The following is a 25,772-nucleotide window of genomic DNA, read 5'->3' on the forward strand; positions in this document are numbered from 1 at the left end:
CGCCGACGCGTGCGCACCAGGCGCCGACGCCGGCGCAGTACGAGGACGACTTTGACGAATACGGCGACGACTACATCGAGGCACTGGCGTACCACAACGAGGAGGTCAAGGACGACAGCGATGACTACGTCGTGGTCGTTTTCTAGGATTGGCAGCTGGCCATGGCGGAGGGCCGCGAGTTTGAGTTCCCGGACAACATGACGGACGACGAGATGGAGAAGCTCGGCGTCCTCGTCTCCGAGAAGGACCGACCTATGCAGCCACCGCTGCCCCGGTACGCCACCGGCTTCATGTCGCCGGGCCTGTCGGGGGATGAAGCCCTACGACTGGCGCTACAGGACTCGGTCGCGCCACAACCGTCGCCGTACAACCCCTGGGCTCCTCCTCCGCCGCCACAGCCCTGGGTGCCTCCACCGCCGCCACAGCCACAGCTCTGGGCGCCTCCACCTCCGCCACAGCCACAGTCTGGGCGCCTCCACCTCCAGCACCGCCGGCGCGCCCGACGTACGTTCCGCCGGTTCCCCACTGGCCGTGGACGGTATCGGAGCTCATCGTGCTCGACAACGGCGAGGAAGCGGTAGACGCAGGCGTTTAGGGTTTATTTTCATGTGTTGAACTATGTAAATTATGTTTTCATGTTATAAAAAAAATGATTCTCACAAAAACGTCGTGCCGCTGAAGCCACCCGACGCAAACGGACGTGCGGTCGATTTCGACCATTTCAGCCGACGCAAACGAACGCGCGCGGACATTTTCGAATGCTGAAATAGATGCCTAAGTGCTACGAGCTGTGAGGTAGAAACCCTCGTATTCAGATGTATTATGATTATGAGTGACAGATTCAGTGACCGATTTTCCTTACTTTCCCTGCATCAATCTTAAAGCAAATCTACGCGGTGGATCTATAGGGGGTGTGCCACCCATGAGCCAAAAGTCTGCGTCGCTCTGCAGTGCCCTCTTTTGGCCCATATGGATGCTTCGGCGCTAAACACAAAATGGAGGTCGGTCAGGCCCCAGCCATGACCCCATACCCAAATGATGTACGTTTTAAATAAAATTATTATTATTTCACTATAAATAAAAAACTAGTCATATTCATATCTAGGCTTATAGTACATGTACTCGAAGTCGTTGTCGTCGAAGGAGCCGTCGTCGTCGCTAGCCGGACGCGGCTCGAACCTACGTGGCGGCGGTGGTGGTTGCATCCGTAGAGGCTTCGGCGGCGCACGCGGAGGGGACAGATGGCTGCAGCGGTTACAACCTAGGCCGTCGTCGCCACGGCGTGCACGGTAGGCCTGCTCCTCCTACTGGCCAGCCTCCACCAGCAACGGCAGTGGCGGCTTTAGGGGGAGGAGGGAGGAGGATAGGGCGTCCGAATGACTAAGGCGCTGCGCTCGCTGCCGCCCTTCTTCGGCGGCTGGAAGTGAGGGTATTGCAGGCAGGGGTAGTCGCCCACGAAGATGTGGTTCATCACAACCTCGAGGGTCCGGCGCCCCATCAGCCAGCCTCGTTGTTGTCCACGGGAGGCGGCCCACCCCCCTCGTACCTGGCGAGCTCCATCTCCCATCGATTGGCGAAGGTGTCCCAAGTTGCGGCATTGTCGGGATCCCAGCAAGGATCCATGCGCTGCCCGGGGGTGAGCTCGACGTAGTAGTGGTGGGTGATGGCCGCGCCAAGCTGCACCTTGGGGCCGAGGGAGACCGGTACACCTCCGGTGTTTAGGCGCCAACCCCGGGGGGCATATGAACCCTAGCGAGCAGGGGAGCGCCTCCACCTCCGCATGGGTGAGGGCAAGATCACTGGACGCCATGGGTGAGATGTGAGAGAGAGAGAGATATATGTAGAACTAGGGTATAAGATGTGGCCCTTCCACCACTTGCCGCCTTCATATAGCAGCAACAATGGCAAGAAGCGATGGAAAGGACAGGAAGATGTAGGCAGGAATCGACGGAACTGGCAACTGGCAGCGAGATGTGGCCCGCGGCGACTTTCCAGCCTTCGGCGCCCACCCCCGCTAGCCTCCTTTCTACTGGGTTCAGCCCGAGGGCACCGGATTGAAAGTTGTGCAATTATTGGCTCAGCTAAAACGGGTAAATTACTAATTAGCCGAAAGCTTGGACATGAGGACAATTGTTTTTTTCTCCAGCTGCAATTTATTCCAAGACAATATATGATAGATCTTGAATTTCAATTCATTCCAGGCCGCACATGATATCCATGAGCAAACGTATATACCAACCCTGGACTTAGCACTGGATCAATAATTTATCCATTCCATCTTGCCTATCAGGGCGGTGGATGGATGGTTTAAGTAACTTACTGTACGCATACGTTGCAACTCTTCCTGCAGAAGCCAGGTGCTTCCTTGGTGCCCACCATATAGTTAGGATTCTTGGCGCACTCCCCCACTGCCGCCCACTGAGCACACAGAACATTCTCATCCACACACCCATCACCGGAACCTCCGTGCTTGTCAGGCTTCTCGAACGACCTCACATGGATCCATTTCGTCGCGGACCACTTCTGGCCTTCGATGACCGGGCAGCTCCCATGCAAGCTGTCAGGATCTGTTGTTGCATCTGGGTGAAGGCTGAAGAACAGCAGAGCATCACCTTTCGTGGGCTTTACTGCAGAGGGCAGCCAGCATTTAAGTTTCACAATGACTTGAACTGTCACTGTATAGTATACCAGTAAGATATGTAAAGCTACCAGGCGTATGAAAGAACCAAGTTCTACTGAGCATTGAAGCTATCATGCCAAAAAGGGGTACAGGGGCAACATTCCAATATCAAGCGAGAAGGGTTCTCAAAGGTACTTTACCTGCATATCCATTTTTAGCACACTCAGATGTCATCTCATCCTTGTGTTGTGTTAACTTCCCCTGCAGAATATGTGCAGGTGCGTGAGAGACCTAGGACAGTTGAAGGGACTGTGGGCAAATTACCTCTGCGTTGGGGAAGATGGTCTCTCCACCCTTCTCAACATTAGATAGGTACATGAGTACAGTCGCAATTCGGTGACCCCCCAGGGCTTGGTTGTTTTTGTCATGGAAGTAATCATAGTGTGGCTCATACTTCTCGCCATTCTCATAATGTAATATTTGAATGGACTCGCCATTCTCTGTCCATGGGCATAATTCAAATACTATTATTGACTATTAAAAAAACACAAAGACATAAGATGTAATGGATAGATCAACTGAAGTACCTGATGGAAGGAAAGTCCAAGCAGCAATTCTCTCCTCTATCCTTGCTACTACTTCATCCTGCCAAATGATTAGTTTAGTTAATATATTGATGTTACATGTTGTACATTGTACTGACGTAGTTACCAGAAGATGTGCCTTATGTAGTGTTATACTAATTCCATGTGCCATGGCACACGCACACACAGATAATATATGCTAACAAGCAACACAACTTACTATAGTTCAACTAACTTCCAACCAAACTAGCTCTAACATGGCCTTTGGTCCAGAAATGATTTAAGGAATCTTTATTGCATCTGTTTCTGAGCACGCGTATTTGGAGTGAACATGAATCAACATCACAGCACTCAATAACTCAGGTTCAGCTGTTAAGTCTGAAACAATCACAAATGCAAGCTTGAGAATGGCCAGCACTAAAAAGACCCAGACTGGGGTGATCCAACAAATCATAGCCATCTAACCGGTATCGTACAGTTCATATCTCACCCACGTTTGCGGTAAAACAGTGTCAGTCAGTCGGACGATAATCAATACTGTAACCGCCTCGCCCATTTTTTTCCCACAACCAGCGCCATCACACGCCCTGCCCGACGAGACCATGCCGCCGCCGCAACCCTGCCCGACGCGATCACATCGCCACCCTGCACACCGCGCCGCCTCTTAGCTGCAGGCCTGCTACTGGATCCCTGCACCCCGTGCCGCTGGAGCCCTCCACGCCGGTGCCAGCGCCCTGCATATCGCCGCCACAGCTACCTCCCCACCATTGCCGAGTACGTGGTGGCTGTTGAGAATACTTGATTACGCTGATAGGTGTGGCGTTCACGACCAGTCCACACCATGCCACCCGCGTGCCCCAAACGGGTTCCCTGGTATATTAATCATGTGCATGCAAGAGTACTTCTGAACCTGCTGCTGCGACGGTATGCCTCCCCTGACGGTACGCTGCAGGCGAAGATGTCCACTGTGAAGAGGATGCAGGTCAGGGCTGTACGTTTCTTATTGAGGGCCGGGATGTGGTCAGTGTTGAGAGGGATTGATGTCATGCTGCTGGAGAAACGAGGTATGAATTATATATTTTAACTACCACGAGTATTTGCTTACAGTGTGCTTCCAGGTGCAGAAATATCCATACACATGATGTGTTATATATAAAAGTAGTTGCCGTTTTAAAAGTAGTTGCCATTTTAACATTTTCTCCTCCTTCTATTGATACGGGGTGGCCTTTGGACACCTCCTCCTCAAGACCGACAAGCCCTACACGTGGCCCAATGACACGAGCTCGGGCCAAAGCCATACACCAAGAGGTGAATTCGCTCCTTTCCACATATACATTGAACACCTCTTTGGATTGAATGCTACCTCATGCAAGTGCTCTATGTGTCATCAGGTACCAAGCTCACCAAGGAACTGAAGGAGAAGAAGGAACACCGCCAACGGAGAAGACAGCCCAGGGCCAGCACTGCCGCCACCACCAGGCCGGCACTGCCGCCCAGAGCACCCCGGCACTGCCGGCCGAAACTGCCCGGCGCTGCCGGCCTGAGTACCCCGGCACTGCCGGCCCCGGAATCCCGACACTGCCGGCCTGACGCCTTCGACGCCCCGAAGCCCGGCATTGCCGCCGCTGGACCACCGGCACTGCCGGCCTCCCCCAAGTCAACGACATCTGAGCCGTCCGTTTGAATCCTGTGGCTGTATACTTTTCACAAATGACTAAGTTACCCCTCCACGGATCTGGGCTATATATATGCTTGTACCAGCCACGAATTAGGGTTAGAATTAGAACCAAGAAGAACTTGAGCTTTGCTCTTACCCCCTTGAGGGAAACCCTAGATCCTAGATCTTGTATCACTCGATCTCCTTACCGAATCCTTGTGGATCTCTTTGGTGACTTCTACTGGTTGTTGATCTTTTGCTTGCACTTCTACCGTTTGGTCTTTTGCTTGCACTTCCATCAACCTTCCGGTCTTTTCACCCTTCTAGATCTCTCGGGTTCGATTCGTCGATCTCTTTGCGGGACTTCTACCGGAAGGTCTTTTCCTGCAACCTCTATCGAGTTGGTGGTTCGGGCCAACGAGGACAAACCGATTTGTGTGCGTGTGTGAGTTTGTATCCCGTGAATCCCCTCCGTGTTCTTCGTGTTCTTCGCGTTCCTCCTCCTTCCCCCACGAAATCCATCCAAATCCGTGAAGATCGGGCACATCCTTGGGCTTAGCCCTTATCATATGGTATCAAGAGCTCCTTGGTTGCCACGGATTTGACCCCCACCCCTCCAAAAAAATTCTTGAGAAAATTTTCGAAAATCCCAAAAAATAGCCCTAAATTGGCCTTGGTTGGATCTGACAATTTGTTGACTTTTTGGTGGTTTTGGTCCAATAGAAACTTGGTCCTTGGTGTTGATCTACAATTCCCCCAACTTTTCACACCGGATTGTGCCAATTTTCCCACGAAATCGAAGATTTTCGGGTCAGTTTTCCACCAAATCGACGAACAGCCGCGACCAGGCCGCATCGCCGTCAGAAGGACCGGCATCGCTGCCGAGGCCGGCTGCCGCCCCCTGCACACCGGCATCGCCGCCGAGGCCGGCATCGCTGCTCCCTGGACGCCGCACCGCCATTGCCCCGAATTTTTCACAGCTCACTTCGTTTTCGTTTTGGCATTTCCAATTTGTGTTTGAACTTCGGTTTGAGTGCCATTTCAGCTACCACAAGCTTCCGCAACATCGACGACGGCACCCCGAGGATCCAAGCGGTTCATTTGACACCCCCACCACCATAGCAAGTTCAAGGTCGTCGGCCACCATCATCAAGTGGTATAACTTGCCTCCTAACTTGTAGCCCTAGCCTCTTTTGCGTACCTATCCCATCGAGAGTGGTTTTCTAGTGTTGCGAAGCATTGCGCAAGCGTCCCGACCGTGAGGGTGTGCGTGTGTTGAGCAAAGCTACGAAGCAAGCTCGGTGTGAAAAGATAAGTAAAAGAAGTGTGACATACTTACATAGATAGTAGTATCCTTGCATAGTGAGAAAAAGAAAGAAAAATACAAAAATAAAAAGAGTGTGTGTGACACCGATACACAAAAGAGTCCAAAGCTTATAAGCAAAAGAGAGAAAAGAGAAGAGAGGCGTCTTGCGCAAATCTAGTTGCTTCTCAATTTTGCAACCAAGCCACGGTCTCTCTTGCGTTGGCGTGACACCGAGCTAGTAGTCTTCATTAGGACCAATTTTGTTCGAGCTCATTTTCCTAAGTCGCGCTAACCCCATTTTGTCCCACGCGTGTGTTCCACCTTGTGTATGCCTTTTGTGATCACCGCTATTGACTTGTGACTTTTGGATCTTACCCACTTTTAACAATAGACTTTTCGTTTGGTTCTTCCATTTGGCTTTCCACATCCATACCTAACACCATATAGAGTTTTTGTTTTGTGTGTGTGCATACATATCGGTTGTCCTCCGACTTGAAACACCTTTTCGATTTTGGTTTGCAAGTTTTGACACTTTTGGTAGTTTTTCCTAACCACCCACCACATAGTTCTTGTTTTAGCTGTAACCATGTCTAGTGGAGAAGGGAACCAACTACCGATGACGCGTCACCAACATTGGATAGCTACTCAAGCCGTCCACTCCAAGCTCAATGAATTTGAAGCAATGATGAAAGATACCGCCGTCCGCTATGAAGAAAGAGCTCAAGTGCAAAGGATAGACCTCAATAACCAAGTTCAAGACCTCAATGAGAAGATTGAAGCTCAAGGCAAAGAGTTGAAAGCAACACTCGCCTTACAAGGTCAAGAAACAAGGGAGATGAAGACGGCGTTGGGCAATATTCTTCACACACTCAACCGCCAAGACAATAGGAGACACCACTTAAGGTCTTCACGCTCTCAAAGTTCAAGGTCACGAGCTCCTACACCGTCTCACCATGATTCCAATGAAGACCCACGCCACCACAATGTGGATGCTCAAGTGCTTCAACAACAAGCTCAAGAAGCGGAGCAAGCATGATTTCGACTTGTCCAAGAACGTCAACGCCTTGAAGAAGAGCGCCTTCACCAAGAGACCCTCCAAGCTCAATTCCAACAAGAGCAAGAACGCCTACGACATGATCAAGAGCTAGTTCGTGCAAGAGAACAAGAGCGTATCCGCAATGAACAACAAGCACTTGAAGAACAAGAACGGCAACGACATGCACAAGAAGCTCAAGCTAGAAGGCAATGCATTAATGAAGAGGAACAAAGGCAAGCGCATCAAGAGCGTCAAATCATCAATGTTGTTCAACCTCAAAGAGATGGGGCACCACGTCCTCCACGCCAAGACAATCATCGCCATCATGATGATAGACCTCATGGTAGAAGACCACCTCCTCGGGAGAGAAATGAGGAATCAAGTCATCACCAAGCATCAAGTGAAGAAAGTGTGATGCCTCGACACCGCCGCAGCAATGATGATCAAGATCAAGGCCATGGAAGACCACCTCCTCGTCATCAACGTCAAGAACATGATGAAGAAAGACAACCTCCTAGACGCAATGACCGCAATGACGAAGAAATCTTTGGGAAGCTAAAGTTCACCATGCCCAAGTTTCAAGGAGAGGAAGACCCCGATGCATATTTGTCGTGGGTACTCAAGGTTGACAAGATATTCCGCATCCACAACTTCTCCGAAGCAAAGAAAGTGGCCATGGCATCACTTGAGTTTGAAGGATATGCAAATGTTTGGTGGGAAGAAGTCAACAAGAAGCGTGAAAAAGAAGACTTGGAGCCCATTGACACATGGGAAGAGATGCAAGAAGTCATGCAAAAACGCTTTGTGCCCACCCACCACAAACGTGACCTCTTCAACAAGCTCACTCAACTCAAGCAAAGCTTCAAATCCGTTGAGGAGTATTACAAGGAGATGCACATGACCATGATGAGTGCCAATGTAGATGAGCGAGAAGAGCAAACTATGGCAAGATTCTTGAATGGATTGAACATTCCCGTCAAGAGGATAGTGGAGTTCTTGCCTTACACCAACATGATTGAGTTACTTCATCAAGCTACAAGGGCCGAGCGCCAAGTGCGAGAAGATTTGGCAAGTGCAAAAACAAAAACCTTCTTCGCCGCAAGAAATGCCACAAACGCATCCTCAAGCATCAAAAATACAAGTGCTATTGCTTCCAAGGATCCTACAAAGCAAGCAAGAAGTGCCATCAAGACTACAAGCTTCAAGCCGGACCAATCAACTATGCTCTCCAAAGCTTCCACCGGATCTAGTAACATCACTTGCTTCAAGTGTGGTGCTCGAAGGACATAAATCCTTTGAATGCAAGAACACAAGAGTTATGATAACTCGGGATGATGGAGATGTGGAGTACTTGAGTGAAGGTGAATATGAAGCCTTGGTACAAGCCGCAACCAATCATGAAGATGATGACTTGGAAGACCAAGAGCAAGTCCTATGTGTGCATGATGCAAGCCCATCACTTGTGGTGACCAAAGTGTTGACAACCCATGCACTCCGCAATGAAGACCAAAGATGCAATATCTTCCAAACAAGAGCCTGAATCAATGGCAAGTCAATAAATGTTATCATCGATGGAGGGAGTTGCCACAACCTCGCAAGCACCGAACTATGCTCCAAGCTCAACCTCACGCTCCGGAAACATCCCCATCCTTACCATGTGCAATGGCTAAGTGACAATGGAAATGTGAAGATACAACATACCATCACAATATCCTTCAAGATTGGCGCCTATGAAGACACCGTTGATTGTGATGTCGTGCCCATGACGGTGTGCCACATGCTACTTGGTCGCCCTTGGTAATATGACAAAAGAGCAAACCATGATGGCTACACAAATGCCTATAGCTTCAAGGTCGGCGACAAGACATTCATCTTACGCCCAATGACTCCTAGCCAAGTAATTGCGGACAATGCAAAGGCTTTAGCGGGGGCTAAGGAAGCTACTATCACTAGTGAGATGAGCGGTGAGAGAGTGACCCACCAAAAAGAAAGTGAGCGCCACAAGCTATATGTGAGTGAGATGAAGAGTGTCCTCATAGCTTCAAAGAGTGAGATGAGAGAAGTGCACCACAACCCATCCACCAAATTGCACTATGTGCTCATTTGCAAGGGTCCACCATCGGAGACTAACAACTAAAAACACTTCCTTCGTCTTTGTTGTCTCTTTTCAAGGAGTTCCAAGATGTCTTCCCTGACGAGCTTCCTCATGGACTACCACCGCTTAGAGGGATCGAGCACCGCATCGACCTCATACGCGGCGCCCATCTACCAAACCGCGCCGCCTACCGCACCAACCCCGAAGACACAAAGGAGATTCAACGCCAAATTCAAGATCTCCTCGAAAAAGGGTATGTACGTGAAAGCTTAAGCCCTTGTGCGATTCCCATGATTCTCGTTCCTTAAACCGGATGAGTCGCAAAGAATGTGTATGGATTGTCGCCCCATCAATGCCATTACCGTTCGATACCGCCATCCCATTCCGCGTTTAGATGATATGCTTGATGAATTGAGTGGTGCCACGATTTTCTCTAAGATAGATTTGCGTAGTGGCTACCACCAAATCCGCATGGCAATTGGTGATGAATGGAAGACGGCATTCAAGACCAAACTTGGTCTCTATGAATGGCTTGTCATGCCATTTGGTCTTTCAAATGCTCCATCTACTTTTATGGGTCTCATGAATCACATCTTGCGACCTCTCATTGGCAAGAGTGTGGTTGTCTACTTTGATGATATTCTCATTTATAGCAAAAATCTCGAGGACCATGTGCAACATGTGAGAGAAGTCTTATGCATCTTGCGCCGTGAAAAGCTTTTTGCAAATCTTCCCAAGTGCACCTTTGCACAAAGCAAGTTGGTTTTTCTTGGATTTGTGGTTTCCGCCAATGGGATTGAAGTTGATTCTTCGAAGGTTGAGGCCATCCACAATTGGCCTACTCCTACAAATGTTGGTCAAGTTTGAAGTTTTCATGGACTTGCCGGTTTCTATAGACGCTTTGTGAAAGATTTTAGCACCATTGCTTGCCCTTTAAATGAGCTTACAAAAAAGAATGTTCCGTTTGTTTGGGGCAAGGCACAACAAAACGCTTTTGATGAATTGAAAAAGAAACTCACCGAGGCACCACTTCTCGTTCTTCCCGATTTTACTAAAACTTTTGAGATTGAATGTGATGCGAGTGGACTTGGAATTGGTGGTGTCCTTATGCAAAATGGAAAACCCGTGACATACTATAGCGAGAAGTTGGATGGCGCACGCCTCAACTATCCTATATATGTCAAGGAACTTTATGCTTTGGTTCGTGTTCTTGAAGTTTGGCAACATTATCTTTGGCCAAAAGAGTTTGTCATTCACTCCGACCATGAGTCTTTGAAGTATTTGAAAAGTCAACACAATTTGAACAAAAGACATGCAAAGTGGGTTGAGTTCATCGAGTCCTTTCCATATGTAATCAAATACAAGAAGGGCAAGGACAATGTAGTTGCGGTTCAAGGGCAACAAACTTTGCATTCCCATGTTGTCGCTTCGCCTTTTGCTCTTACAAGAATCGCATGGTGGTGGTCTTATGGGATACTTTGGACGAGAGAAGACATATGCAATGCTATCAACTCACTACTATTGGCCAAGGATGTACCGCGACGTGGAACGCCTTTGCCGACGGTGTACAACATGCTTACAAGCTAAGTCCACTTCCAACCCCTATGGCCTTTATACACCGTTGCCTATTCCTTATGCTCCTTGGTCCGATATAAGCATGGATTTCGTACTACGATTGCCTCGAACCAAATATGGTCATGATTCCATTTTTGTAGTGGTTGATCGATTCTCTAAAATGGCTCATTTCGTACCATGCTCCCGAACGGATGATGCTTCACATATTGCCTCCTTGTTTTTTAGGGAAATTGTGAGACTCCATGGTGTACCACGAAGCATTGTCTCCGACCGCGATGTCAAATTCATGAGCTACCTTTGGAAGACATTGATGGCAAAGTTCAACGTCAAGCTTTTGTTCTCGTCATCCTCGCACCCACAAACCGATGGGCAAACCGAAGTGGTGAACCGAAGCCTCTCCACACTACTCCGAGTCCTTGTCAAAAAGAATTTGAAGGCGTGGGAAGATTGCATCCCGCATGCGGAATTTGCCTACAACCGCGCCAAGCACTCTACAACAATGAGAAGTCCATTCATGGTCGTCTACGGGTTTGAACCACCTACGGCGATTGACCTCCTTCCTCTTCCGCTACATGAGCAAGTGAACATGAACATCGACAAGCGAGCCCAATACATGAAGAAACTACATGAAGATACAAGGGCAACGATCGAACAACAAGTTCTCCGTCACGCCACTAGACTCAACATAAAGAAGAAGGCACGGATCTTCAATGAAGGAGACCTAGTGTGGATACACCTTCGCAAGGACCGTTTCCCTCAAGAAAGAAACTCCAAGCTCAAGCCCCGAGGCGATGGTCCATTCAAGGTCCTCAAGAGCATCAACGACAACGCCTACGTCATTGACATACCGACATCAAAGTACTTGGTGAGCAACACATTCAATGTGTCCGACCTCTCACCCTATCATGGCGATGAGGAAAACACAGAGTCGAGGACGACTCTTTCCCAAGGGGGAGATGATACGGGGTGGCCTTTGGACACCTCCTCCTCAAGACCGACAAGCCCTACACGTGGCCCAATGACACGAGCTCAGGCCAAAGCCATACACCAAGAGGTGAATTCGCTCCTTTCCACATATACATTGAACACCTCTTTGGATGGAATGCTACCTCATGCAAGTGCTCTATGTGTCATCAGGTACCAAGCTCACCAAGGAACTGAAGGAGAAGGAACTGGAGAAGAAGAAGGAACGCCGCCAACGGAGAAGACAGCCAGTGGCCGCAGATCGCTGCCACCACCAGCCAAGACCGCCAGAGCACTCCCAAGATCGCCGATCGAATCGCTGCAGATCGCTGCTCGAGCACTTCCCAAGATCGCTGCTGGAATCTCGATCGCTGCCCCTGACACCTGTCGACGCCTAAAGCCCTAAGACTGCCGCTGGACCACCGGCACTATCGGTCACCCGCATCGTCGCTGCTGGACCATCAGATCGCCGGCCTCCCCCAAGTCAACGACATCTGAGCCATCCGTTTGAATCCTGTGGCTGTATACTTTTCACAAATGACTAAGTTACCCCTCCACGGATCTGGGCTATATATATGCTTGTACCAGCCACGAATTAGGGTTAGAATTAGAACGAAGAACTTGAGCTTTGCTCTTACCCCCTTGAGGGAAACCCTAGATCCTAGATCTTGTATCACTCGATCTCCTTGCCGAATCCTTGTGGATCTCTTTGGTGACTTCTACTGGTTGTTGATCTTTTGCTTGCACTTCTACCGTTTGGTCTTTTGCTTGCACTTCCATCAACCTTCCGGTCTTTTCACCCTTCTAGATCTCTCGGGTTCGATTCGCCGATCTCTTTGCGGGACTTCTACAAGAAGGTCTTTTCCTGCAACCTCTATCGAGTTGGTGGTTCGGGCCAACGAGGACAAACCGATTTGTGTGCGTGTGTGAGTTTGTATCCCGCGAATCCCCTCCGTGTTCTTCGTGTTCTTCGTGTTCTTCGCGTTCCTCCTCCTTCCCCCCACGAAATCCACCCAAATCCGTGAAGATCGGGCACATCCTTTCATGTCCCATTATGATCATGGAGATATGGTGCAAGAATATATTCAATAATGATTCTTTAATCTAAAAGAAATTACTAGATTGAATCTATTTGCATTAAAAAAAACGATCGAAAAAGGGCTGAGTGATTCTTTTCCTTGTACTACAGAGGTAGGTATCCTGCAGTTAATTATCTTTTGTGTGAGATATCAATTAGCTTCAATGGTGAAGGTTATTTTCTTATAACTAGAGAGGTATGCATCCTCAAGTTTCATTTTTTGAAGTTTATTTTCTTGGGCGCATTATCAATCAGCTTCCATGGTAACATATTTTTGTTTCATTTCAGTAGAGAAGAAGGGATCTCACATTTCCATTTTTGTTCTAATCAGCCAGATCTCTGGGTGACATAGCAGCTTTTGACCACAAACAAGGCTTCAGGTAATGGAGCAACACGCGCATTTGAGAGATGGTCCTCATTTCTCCTAATGATTTTAGTAAGCTAAGAATTTCACTTATCTCTTCATCTACCAGACCATCAAAATGCAAAACTAAAGCTACAAAGAAAGTTGCTTTCTTGCGTGCATCACTTTGAAAGTTTGATTCACTATGGTACATTCGTGTTGATCTATCATGCATGTCTATTTGATATTCTGCTTTAAAAGTGGAGCACCCAGGAGAATACCTGACCAATGTGCATCTATTTTAGGTCTTATACAAATATATATATTTGTAAATTTCTGGCCAGATTTTTGTGCTTTTTAGCCGGTGAGTATATAATATTCTTCAGGGTCTTTGCATCTTGATTTTTTAAGTCAGCATGGTGCATCCAACTTGTGTGATGAGATACCACAAGTAAAGAAAGAATGGTTGTATATTGGATCCCTTGCTTCAGATAGTTATCCTACATGTTTTCTTAAATTAAACGCATGGCTTAGTTGCATAGAAGACTGAATGTGGTTTCTTAAGGCCCAAATTTTAGCTTTTCAAGTTAAACTAAAACTATAGAAAGCATGGTGAAACTCATTCAAAAAAGGTGGGATTCAGAAGATGTCGCAAATACCAAAGACATTATGATACTTACTACAACCATTTTGTATTCCATGTGAAAATTAACTCTATAGAATACACATGCATTGCACGTGCTCGATTACTATATGTCCAGTAAGTTGGCACAACATTCAGGTAAAATTGTCAACAAGACTGGTATAGAACATGATGAGCATGTTGCACATATGCAAGAAAGAAGCAGAGCAGTTAAGTCATAAACAGACACAATCAGAAAAATAAGGTGAGGATCCAGATATTGGAATGGAACACCGAAAAGCCAATGCAAACAAACAAACACACCTCAACAAGGAGTCTCTCATCCAATTAAAATTGAAAAGTATATGCTTAAAACAATCACCTAAACAAAGCATGATGCTGGTAATGGCATAATCCAAGTATGGCTGAATACAACTTGTTGAGCAGGCACATAACTACTATACTAAAAGGGAACAAACTTCTTTTTTCTGCTAATTTTGGGGAGGCTAGATGATTAACATGGTGTTGACACCTAATCCTTTGTGCTCTTAACTTTTTAGTGTGGACTGTTTTGGTGCTCCCTGAGAATTTCAGTGAGACTCAGATTTCATGCGATGTTAGCACATAGCAAATATGTTTGTTCTTGTTTGGGTTCTCCGTCGTGTGGCTGTAGCACGGTTGCATGTGGAACAGTGCTGGTGATGTGGGTCCTGTCTCGAGTTGTTTCTGGACGTGGCAGGCTCGAGCGTGGTCCGTCAGCAGTTGACAACACTGCTCAAACTCAACTCAGTCAAACCGATCTGGTTTGTCTCTTGTTTTTTCTGGTTCCACTGGTCAAAGCGGTGCACTGCACCTTGTCCAACTCCTCTTAGTCTTTTCTTTTTCTCTAATTTGTTTCCTGTGGAGTCCTCCTCTTCTCCACCTCCCAAATCCATCTTCTCATCCTGGCGGCTCACCGACGAGGCCATTCACAGCAGCCGAAATGCCCAGCGTCATTACTTCCCGTGAAAACAGCAGGAGGTGGCCTAGACCTAGCATCCACCACCGCTACTCCCACGACTTCACCAAGCGGCCGCCGCAATCGTTTCACACAGGAGAAAGCAAAGGAGAGGCCGGAGCTGGGAGCATTCCCGGCAATACAAAAACGTTGGAAGTACAGCTAAGTAGTGAAGGCTCATGCAGCCTATAAATAGAGGCCCAACCTCTACCTATGTAATCGGACTATGTACTCACTACCTATCAATAAAAGAGAACTTTGTGTTCTTTTAGATCTTGGATTAGATCTTGTGTGTTGAGAGTTTTGGACTGAACTCATGACAGCCCCCGCCCCTAGAGCGATATCTAGCTTACGGCCCTAGAGCGATATCAAGCGCAGCACATTGAAGTGGTTCCTTCAACATTTGTGTTGTCCACGTTGTAGCAACAAGGTGGAGTTGTTCCTCCACAACATTGTGTTGCTTCACCAGACACGCCAAACGGAGACCGCATAACAGCATAACACAGTCTCCGTTTGGTGTGTCTGGTCTGAGCGGCGTTTTTCTAGCCTGCAAAACGCTTTTGGGGTGCCCTCCATCAGCATATTTGCGGTTTGCTAGAGTTGGCTAGAGTTGCTCTCAGTAGAGCGAGCCGAGACGAAGTATTTGGCGCTTGAGAGTGGGCAGATGTGAGGCAAGGGTGCTTCAATGACAAGAGGCAACGACTTAATTGGGTGTTTCTAACATGAAGGTCCATTTCTGTAACGATCATCATGAAGGAATTGAGGGAAATGAGGAGTCTAAGGGCGAGAGAGATGGACGATAGATCATAGTAGTGCCCGAATTTTACATAATAGTGATAGCCACCATTCCCGCCAGACTCCCTGTTAGTATCTCTAGCCTCACTTTCATGAAGAGGATAACACTAGGGAGAGTTGGGGCAATTTTAGTTGGTTTATTTCTCACCCATCTCACACAATGCCATTTTCAAACTGAGGGCACAGGGGTACAGTGCTAGCCAGCTAGAATATGCTAGTCTAAAAGCTACTAACTACCAGTCCTTGATGCCCCTAAAAGCAGTTAAAGATCAGAGATGCTATCCTATCCTAACAGCCAGTCCTCCACAAAGGAACATGTGTGTGTTGCAGTCCTTCACAAGAACCATGTGCCAAAATACAAAGACTTATTCATCATTCTCCCCCTAAGCCTTGTACACCGTCTTGCGGGAGCGCTGAGCCATCCCGATCCGGGAGCAGAGCTCGAGGAACTTGATCCTCCCAAGAGGCTTGGTGAGCAGATCCGCGAGCTGATCCGTGGTGTTGATGTAGCTTGCCTTGATGCTCCCATCCTCCAAGCAGCCTCGGATGAAGTGATATCTCAACCGAATGTGCTTGCTCCGTTCATGGAAAACAGGGTTCTTCGCCAGGCCAGAGCAGACTTGCTGTTCACCATGAGCTACACAGCTCTAGTGTCTCGACCGAGGAGATCACCAAGCAGCCGAGCGAGCCAGAGCGCCTGCACAGCGGTTGAGGCTGCGATGTACTCGGCCTGAGCACCTGAGCTGGACAAGGCCACCACCTGCTGCTTGACCGACTGCCAGCTCACAAGGCACTTGCCGAGGAAGAATAGAATCCCGCTCGTGCTCTTGCTGGTGTCGATGTCGCCGGCATGGTCGTTGTCGTTGTACCCGACGAAGTCTGCCACCCCAGGACACCTAGGGTAGTGGAGGCCAAGGTCGAGAGTCCCCGCAATGTAGCGGATGATCCTCTTCATAGCCTGTAGGTGCTCCGTCGTCGTTCGATCCATGAACCGACTAACGTAGCCGACGGAGAAGGCCAAGTCCGACCGTGTGTGGGCGAGGTAGCGAAGGCTCCCCACAAGACGCCGGTATTGTGTGGCGTCCACTTCCTCCGGCGTGCTGCCGCGACTCAATTTCAGCCTCTCCTCGATCGGAGTGAGGGCTGGGTTGCACTCGGTGAGCCCAGCTATCTCAACGATGCGCTTGGCGTAGGCGGTCCTGGTGCACCTCGATCTCCAGATAGAAGGAGAGGAGCCATAGATCACTCATCTAGAAGGCGGCCTTCATCTCTTCCTTGAATGCCGCCACCTTTGCATTCTTGATGCCGATGATCACCAAGTCGTCGACATAGACGCCCACCAACAAGGTGTTCCTCCACTCCCCCGTAGGTAGACGACCGCCTCGTGCGGGCTTTGCTCAAAGCCCATTGCCTTCAGCGTGGAATCCAGCTTGGCATTCCACGCCCGTGGTGCCTGCCGCATGCCCTAGAGAGCCTTGCACAGGCGGAGTACCTTGCCCTCCTTGCCGAGAATCGCAAATCCCGGCGGCTGCTGCACGTAGACCTCCTCCTTCAAGTCGATGTTGAGGAAGGCAGACTTAACATCCATGTGATGGACGCGCCAGCCCTCCTGGGTAGCTAGCGCAAGGAGGAGTCGCACGGACTCCATCCGTGCCACGGGAGCGAAGGCGTCGTCGAAGTCGACCCCCTCCTGCTGCAAGAAGCCTCGTGCCACCAAGCGAGCCTTGTGCTTGATGATGGCGCCGGCTTCATCTCTCTTCAGCTTGAACACCCATTTGAGGGTGATCGCGCGGTGACCAAGAGGGAGGTCAACAAGCTCCCAGGTGCGATTCTTCTCGACCGCATCCATCTCCAACTGCATGGCGACGCACCATGTTGCGTCTCTCTCAGCCTCTGGGCTCGCCGTTGTCACGCGCAAGCTGCAGCTGCGCCTCCAGGTCGCGTGGCACCTGTCCCGGCACCGGCTGGTCGCCAAGAAGGTTCTCCATCGTACGGTACCGCAGCGGCTCGCCGCCATGATACGCGTCGATGCGCTCCCCGTCGTGAGAGAGCGGGGAAGCGAACTCCGCCGGCTGTGCTCAACATGAGCTGGTGTAGACATGCCCAGAGGAGTGACTGCCGGTGCTGGAGTACGTGGTGACGCCGGCTGTGGTGGTGTAGCAACCACCGGGATCGATGGAGACTTGGGGAAGAGCTGCCTCGAAGTGGACGTACTCGACAATGAAGTCGTCATACGTCGGAGTCGAGCTGTCCTCCACCGCCTTACCCCATGCCCATCTCGCCCTTCGTTGAACACGACGTCTCGCAACGTGCGCACACACTGTGTCTTGGGTTCGAGGATGCGGTAGGCCTTCGAGCCCTCCGAGTTGCCAATGAACACTCCCGGAGTGCTCTTGTCGTCGAGCTTGCCGATGTGGCCGAGCTCCTTGGCGAATGCGAGGCAGCCGAAGAACCGCAGGTGGGAGACCGCTGGCTTTCGCCCATGCCAAGCCTCATACGGTGTCCTGCCGCCGAGTGCCTTAGTAGGCGAGCGGTTGAGGATGTAGACAGCCGTCAACACCACCTCTCCCCAAAAGATAGCCAGCATCTCTCTCTGCTTGAGGAGGGCCTGAGCCATCCCCACAACCGTCTGGTTGCGCCGCTCGACGACGCTGTTCTGCTACAGGTTGTAAGGCGCGGAGTAGTGGCGTTGGATGCCTTCATCAGCGCAGTACGACGCGAATTTAGTCGCTGTGAATTCGCCGTCGTTGTCGATACACAGCACGCGTCCTCGTGTGGCCGGTGTCACCGGGCTACACAAGTTCCCGGTGCACGAGCTCGAGCTTCTCCGTGGCTCTGAAGCTCGCCAGCTGGGGAATGGGGAGTCGTCTTGCTTCGTCAAAACACAGACGTCGCAGAACTGCTCCACATGGTCAAGGCATGGCATGCCTCGCACCATCTCCGTGGTACTGAGCCGCTTCAGGGCCTCGATGTGAAGGTGCCCGAAGCGCTCGCGCCACTGCCACGCCTCGTCCTCCCGACGAGCAACAAGACAGAGGGGTTTTGCCACCTGCACATCAAGAACATAGAGGCGATTTGTGCCTCTGGTTACCTTGGCAAGCAGGCGACGGTGGCGACCCTAGATGCGCAGAACTCATTCTCGATTAGCACGCGGGAGCCGTTCTCATCCAGTTGTCCCAGGCTGATGATGGAGTTCCTCAGCACGAGGATGTAGTAGACACCGGTGAGCAGTCGGTGCTCTCCAATCTTGGCAGCGAAGATGACGAAGCCGACACCCTTGATCTCAACGGCAGAGGCATCCCCAAACTTGACGGAGCCTCACACGTCGGAGTCGAGCTCGGCGAAGAACACCCGTCAGCCGGTCATGTGGTGGGTGGCGCCGGTGTCGAGGCAGTCTTGTCATTGCCAGAGCAATCATCGAGAAGGGCGTGTGCTTTCTGCTCGCCAGGGTGGAGGAGAGTGGTACGGTGGAGAGCCGCTGCGATCGGTGCCGCTGGAGACAGCTCGCTCCTCCTCCCCCGCCTTTGCGACGTGGGCCTGGCCACGTCGTGGATGTCGGCACTCGTTGGCCCAATGACCAAGCTTGCCAAAGTTGTGGCAGACGTCGTCCTTTGCCGGCTTGGGCTTGCCGGCGACGCCTCTGCCGGCATCACCTTGCGCCTTGGCATGGCCATCCTTCTGCGCCTTGCGTGGCTTGCCGCGCTTGCGGCCTCCTGTCGAGGAAGAAGACTCTCCCTTCTTCCTGTCACCGTGGCCGGCATCCCACTGCTCCCGAGTGAGGAGGAGCTTCCCGCCGGTGGTGATGGGCCCTGACGAATACTGTGGTTCGTCGGTGTCGACGACCTTGAGGCGGCCTGTCGCCTCCTCGATCGTCATAGTGGAGAGGTCCAGCGGGGATCGATCGAGCGAGTCATCTGCTTGTACTTCTCAGGGACGCAGCGAAAGAGCTTCTCGACATCTCTCTCCTTGCCGTAAGCGTCATCGCCGGACTACACCATCTTCTGCAGCAGAGTGTTAAGACGGAGAGCAAAGTCATCAACGTTCTCACCTGGCTTGAAGGCCAGGTTCTCCCACACCTTGTGAAGTGCCTGCAGTGTGGACTTGCGAGCACGGTCGCTGCCGATGCGTGCCGCGGCGATGGCGTCCCAAGCCTCCTTGGCAGTCTGCTTGTGGGAGAGCGAGAACTGCATCTCGGCCGTGCATCTCGGCCGGGACTGCGGCGATGAGGGCGTCCAGCGCCCGTCGATCCTCATGATGGTCGACGTCGCCGTCGTGGACTGCCTCCACATGTGCCGCACCTGGAGCCTGATCTTCATGATCGCAGCCCACTCGACGTATTTGGTTTTGGTGAGGGTAGGCCACCCAACAGCGGGACCAACATCCCTGACCACAGTCTGAACCCCGTAGAGGCCGCGATCTTGGTCATCCCAGCCATCGCCGTGCGCTCCTCCTCTGGGAGCGCCATCCCGAGGTGCACGGGCGTGCTCGGCTGCCCACTGCGCCGCCCATTGAGCCGCCTGTTGCGCCGCTGCGTCGACTTGGTCTGCATCAGCAGAAACCGAGTTGTTGGTGCTGTCGCGCAACACCTCGACCTCCGCCGCCGCACGTGCTGCCTCCGCTGCTATTGCTTCTACCTCCGCTCTGGCTGCTGCCAGCTCCGCCGCTGCCAGCCTCGACGCCCTTGCTGCCGCCGCAGGGGCTGCTGCAGCCACTCGTTCACGCTCCTCTGCCACGACGCGATCAGCCTCCTGCCGACGCCGCATGCTGGAGGTAGCTGTGTGCTGAGAGTGGCCGTCGGACATGGCTCGCTGCTGGGGGCTGGGCGCTGCTTCCGACGAGCTGCTGCTCGACAACCCGAATGGAGGGAAGTAACCAGGGGCAGTTGAGGCTGCAACTGGCTGGGGCTGCTCCCTTCCCTGTGAAGGGGAGGAGTAGGAAATGCTCAAGCTGCAGGGCAACCTTGCTCTGATACCACTTGTTAGTATCTCAAGCCTCACTTTCATGAAGAAGAGGATGACACTAGGAGAGTTGGGGCAATTTTCGTTGGTTTATTTCTCACACGTCGCACACAATGCCATTTCCAAACTGAGGGCACGGGGGTACAGATTTATAGCTGCTAGCCAGCCAGAATATGCTAGTCTAAAAGCTGCTAACTACCTACCAGTCCTTGATGCCCCTAAAAGCAGTCAAAGATCTGGGATGCTATCCTATCCTAACAGCCAGTCCTTCACAAAGACCATGTGTGTGCTGCAGTCCTTCACAAGAACCATGAGCAGCAGCAGCTCCACAAAGACCAGAATACAAAGACTTATTCATCACTCCCACCCGATCTCGACTCGCTCTACTGAGCACCTTCTACCACCAGCAATTCATCTACACACCTCTTTTTGCGCCGCTGGCAAGCTACTCCGGTGAAGGTGCTGACTGCTTAGTTTCTCTGTTTTCCCATAGCGACTGAAATGATCTATCATTGAGACTGGGCATGTTCTTGTGCTACTTTGCGTCATTTTCCCCCGTCAGATCTAACCTATTGACTCCATTGGTCATAAAGCAAGAGCCATGAAACATACTGGATGTGAGGCAAGTTTGCTTGAATGACAGCAGGCAATGACTGAATCAGAGGCTCCTCCACTGGTTGCTTATGGCTCCTCATCTTCTCCTCCACTGGTCACTGCTGCTCCGAGGCTCCTCCACTGGTTGCTGAGGGTGCTGGTCTGCTCCTCCCTCCGCTGGCTGCTTCTGCTAGTCTGCTCCTCCGCCGGTGGCTGCTGCTCTTGCTGGTCTGGTCTTCCACCGATCTGCTGCTTCTCCCAGGGTCCTCCGCCAACTCTCCTTCATTGGCCTTCTACTGTATTACATATTCACATGGTATTTGACCATCAGTAATTACATATTGTATTACATATTCCTCCACTGATCTGCTGCTGCTCCCAGGGTCAACATGAGTCGTGACTAGTCACAACTAGTCTATGAGTCACTACCGCAGATCGACTCGTCGACTCGTAATCCTTGGCCGTGCCCTAGTCAGGTTCGAGGAAGTTGCTCGATGAAGAGCCTATATAAAAACATGCACTTGGACTACATGTCGCATTTGCCTTGGTCTGTCCCCTTACGCCAGACTTGTGAGTCCCAAAGGTCACACACGCTGCCAAGAGCCGTGAAATGCAGGCTTTGGGTTGTCTGTGTTTCGATGCCCCAGAAATTGTTTCTAAGTGATTCTTTTCTTCAAACTTATTGTTTTATGTAACCTTTCTCCCAAATTGTTATGTTTTCTTGTTATTTACTCAATAACAAACCCAACATACCAGGTCCAATGTAACCCGGCTTCAATTAAGGAACCATGTTAACTTTACAAAATTGAAAATTTATGATGTTATGTGAAGACTCTAATACCTTTTAAAACTTGAACTCCAGGTGTGTCAGAAGAAACAAATACATGTTTGTTGTAAATAGCATTTTCCTATATTTCTTTCCTTCTGTTTTAACAGTATTCAGAATTTTCGCATTTTTGTCACTCGACATAATGAAAGTGGACTGAAAATATTAGCCATGGATGGCGTAAATTAAGCTATACATGTATGTTTTCTTCAAATTCCACATTGATTTCGTGCATTGAACATCGAAGCTGTGAGATTACACCTGAATTGTGACTTGCACCTGATAAATTGATGAAAGAAATAGTATATGCTATTGTTGTTGCCTGCTGCTAGTTAGATGAACCAATAAATGCACACATTCCACTCACAAATCATGGTGACATAAGAACACTGTAACATCAATTAATTAATCCGAACATAGAAATTCACCTTCTAAATCATTAATCTCTACCATCCTGAATCAATACAAGCACATAATTCGCCCTCCTAGGCAGCCCTGTAATAGTTTAATCGCGAGTTTTGAAAAGATAAATGAAAAACTTCTTCATCGTAACAAGCCTATGGCAGTGGCTCTGGCGCCTACAAAAGGATCCCGCCAAAATATCAATCCATTTGTTCTACGACCTAAAAAGGCCACTAGGCTAATCAAGATTTCTAATACGGAGTACCAAATATAAATATCAAATGTCCTGTAACAGGTGCACTTACTAATTCCCTTATCAACATCGGTAGAGACAGAAGCAATTCCTACCTAGGTCTCTAGGTTATCAGCTGTTCAGCACTGTAACCCCGGAAGATTATCAAAAACATAAAAATAAAATCACAGGGTGCATTCGTGCTGACCTGCTTCTTCTCCAGGAACATGCCAGAGCTGGTCCGCACCTCGCTCTGGACGCTCTTACCGGATTCGTTGTCCGCCACCATAGACTTCTCAAGCTTATCCTTCGCCTACATACCACGCAAGAGCAATCGAATAAATCAACCCAAAAAAAAAAAAAATCAGCCTCAGGACAACGAGATCGAGTGGCGAACACTCACCAGCTCGATCATGTGGTCGCATTCCGCGTCCGACAGGAACCCCTTGAGGAGGAACGCCCTAACCGCGGCGCGTACGAGGGAAACAGCCATCAGGGTCGTACGTACACAATGGGCCTGAGAGATGTGAAGGGGGGAGGGGTAGATCAGATCGTTACCTGGGTCGCCACGAGAGCTGGACGATGCGGGAGGGGTCAAAAGCGCCAGAACCGGGGACGCTCGACGCGGCGTAGACCCCGGCGGCGGCAAGGTGGAGCGCTAGGACAGCGAGGAGAAGACGAGCCATAGCAGTGCGAGATGAAGGGGAGAACGCGGAGGAATCCTAGTCAGGAAAGAAGGCCGGAAGGCCTTTGGGTGCTGCTGCGGGTTGCGTGGATTCTCCAGCAGGCGCGGAAGGTAAAAACGGTGGGTATCTAAATCAAAAAAAATTAAGTAAACGATCATTTATATTATTAAAGCTAACAAACCGCTCCATTAAAACCTTTCAGTTCTCTTAGGTATCATGGTAAGGAAAAAGAGTGTGTCTAACCTTGCTGCAATCATAGTACAATTACATCGTTTACAAGCAAGTTTAAAAGAAAGCAAGGATATCATCGTTTCAGGTGATCTAATTCTAAAAGCAAAACCTAGTTATATCATAACCTTCTTTATTTATCAATGCATTAAAACGCAAACCTTTTGTGTTTTCGCGAAAAGAAAACCTAGCTATATCATCAGCAACCTGGTTAGCTTCTCTTAGGCAAAATTGATAGGAGACACTCCCTATAGAGGAAGCAAAATCCACACAATCATCAAGAATGGCTGAAGATTCACTCCACCATCTGCCGCTCCCATTGCATGCTTCAATAGTTTCAAGTGAATCAGACTCCACGATGACTATTGAATCCCAATCTGTCGGGGGGATTGCCCTGGTAGGGCAAGACTATGGCAAATATGTCATAATATGTTATTTGTATGCCGGATTAAAGATTGATCCGGATTCTAAAGGTTAAGTTAAACAATGCTAAGTTAGTACAAACCGGTATCCCAGGAGGGGTTTGCCGGAGTACGGGGAGCAATAGAGTTTGTGCCACCAAGGCAAAGATACCGGAGCTCAGAGGTAGATACCGGAGATCCGGCATAGGCTCAACTGTAGCATGTCGGCATTCCAGTCAAAGATTCCTCCAAGTACCAAAGGACAGGATGAGCGAAGCACTTCAGCTTTAATCGAAGCCCTGACATTAAAGGAGCTGCTGACGTTAAAGATACCGGACGATGTCACCAGTTCCTGATTAAAGACAGAAGCGGTGTCACTGGGGCCAAAGAAGCTTTCTAAAATAGCTTAGCTCACCAAAGATGCCATTAGGGTTTCTTCCCTTGTAAGCCACCCTCTCCCCTATATAAGGAGAGGGGGCACACCCCTGCGGGGGGAGATCAATTCAGTAGCAAGTAGAACTAGATCTTCTATCGTACGTTCTTCAACCTCTAGCTTTCAGCCAACTTTAGCAATACAATCCGGAATCATGTTCCTCTTTCCCTCTTAACCAAACCCTTCCCTAGATCCTCCAGCGCACATTCGGCCCCAACTTAAGCCATCCCATGGCATCTGCCGTTCCACCACGACGACAGTTGGCGCCCACCATGGGGCCAGCAGCTGCGCTTGTTGGAGTTCATATTCGGGCGGGCCTCCTCACCGTCTCCGGCGAGCGTGTGGTGTCCGGCCTCGTCCAGCGCCTCGGCTCGCTGGATTTCGTCATCGACAACGCGGGCTGCTTCGCCAACGGCGGCCGCTTCTCCGAGAACGGTCGCATCATCGAGTTCGGCTCCAACCATATCTACCTCGGCACCGTGCCGGAGCCCCGGTACCCATCGCTGGTGCTGGTGGCGCCGGATCCGCCAAGATCTTCAGCTGCTCGCGGGCCGCGCTCCGACCGCTCCGCTGGCAACGTCGAGGTGATGATGGCTGGCGCTGGAGGCGCCGGCAAAGGAACTACGGAAGAAGGTGCCAGGCAAACCAAGTTCGGGCGCACGGCCAAGCCACCCACCGAGCGCGATGAGATTGTCGCCGATACTTCTACTGCGCCACCGGCAGCAACCTCGCTGCAAGCGGCCATGAGCGTGTTGGCCACGCCCATCGCGCACAACGCCGATGCCGCGGCCACCCAGGCTGAGCTGGAGGCGCAGCGGCAGAAACTGCTCTCCGGCGCGGCGGATGTCATCCAGGCCCAGCAGGAGCTCAACCTGACCCTACGTGAGTATAACGCTGCACATGGCTTTGCTTCTCTTAGCGTGAACCCGGCTAGAGTTGCGGGAAACCGACTTAGATGTCGTAACTTAGACCAGGATCTGCGCCGGGAAGTTCTTTCCGGTAAGAGCGCGTCGGTATCTTTGGGCATGCTAGAGAAACCTAAGTACAACAGTCCGGATAAAACTTTGAAAGCCGCTAGAGCTGAAGTAGAAGCATGTGAATCACTAACCGGTGATGCTCTAGTAAAACAGCAAGCTAGAGTAAAAGAGTTACTTGATACAATTGAGGCACAAAATGCAGAGATGGCCCGGAATAACAAAGCGGCATCGCAATCTGTTAGTTCGGCAAGAAACGCCGGAAGCAAGTCGCATGAGCAGGCATCGTCCCCCCATCCCGACAGAAAAGGAGAAAAAGATGTGAATGCACAGCAAATGACTTTGTATGATCCGGTTCTATCCGGAA

General features: G+C 50.3%; 1 protein-coding gene across 1 annotated transcript; it reads right to left on the reverse strand.

The window, feature by feature from the left end:
• Nucleotides 1–2,121: 2,121 nt before the first annotated feature.
• On the reverse strand, nucleotides 2,122–23,462 carry LOC127305425 (probable prolyl 4-hydroxylase 7). Its single transcript, XM_051335852.2, has 7 exons — nucleotides 23,242–23,462; nucleotides 23,087–23,144; nucleotides 22,892–22,996; nucleotides 3,208–3,265; nucleotides 2,945–3,120; nucleotides 2,821–2,881; nucleotides 2,122–2,627 (listed from the first exon to the last, which is right to left on the reverse strand). Exons 1-7 carry the CDS (start codon nucleotides 23,367–23,369, stop codon nucleotides 2,317–2,319), a joined length of 897 nt encoding a protein of 298 aa, XP_051191812.1. The 5' UTR covers nucleotides 23,370–23,462; the 3' UTR covers nucleotides 2,122–2,316.
• Between the last annotated feature and the right edge of the window lie 2,310 nt (nucleotides 23,463–25,772).

Source organism: Lolium perenne, chromosome 1 (assembly GCF_019359855.2).
Source record: "Lolium perenne isolate Kyuss_39 chromosome 1, Kyuss_2.0, whole genome shotgun sequence".
NCBI lineage: Eukaryota > Viridiplantae > Streptophyta > Magnoliopsida > Poales > Poaceae > Lolium > Lolium perenne.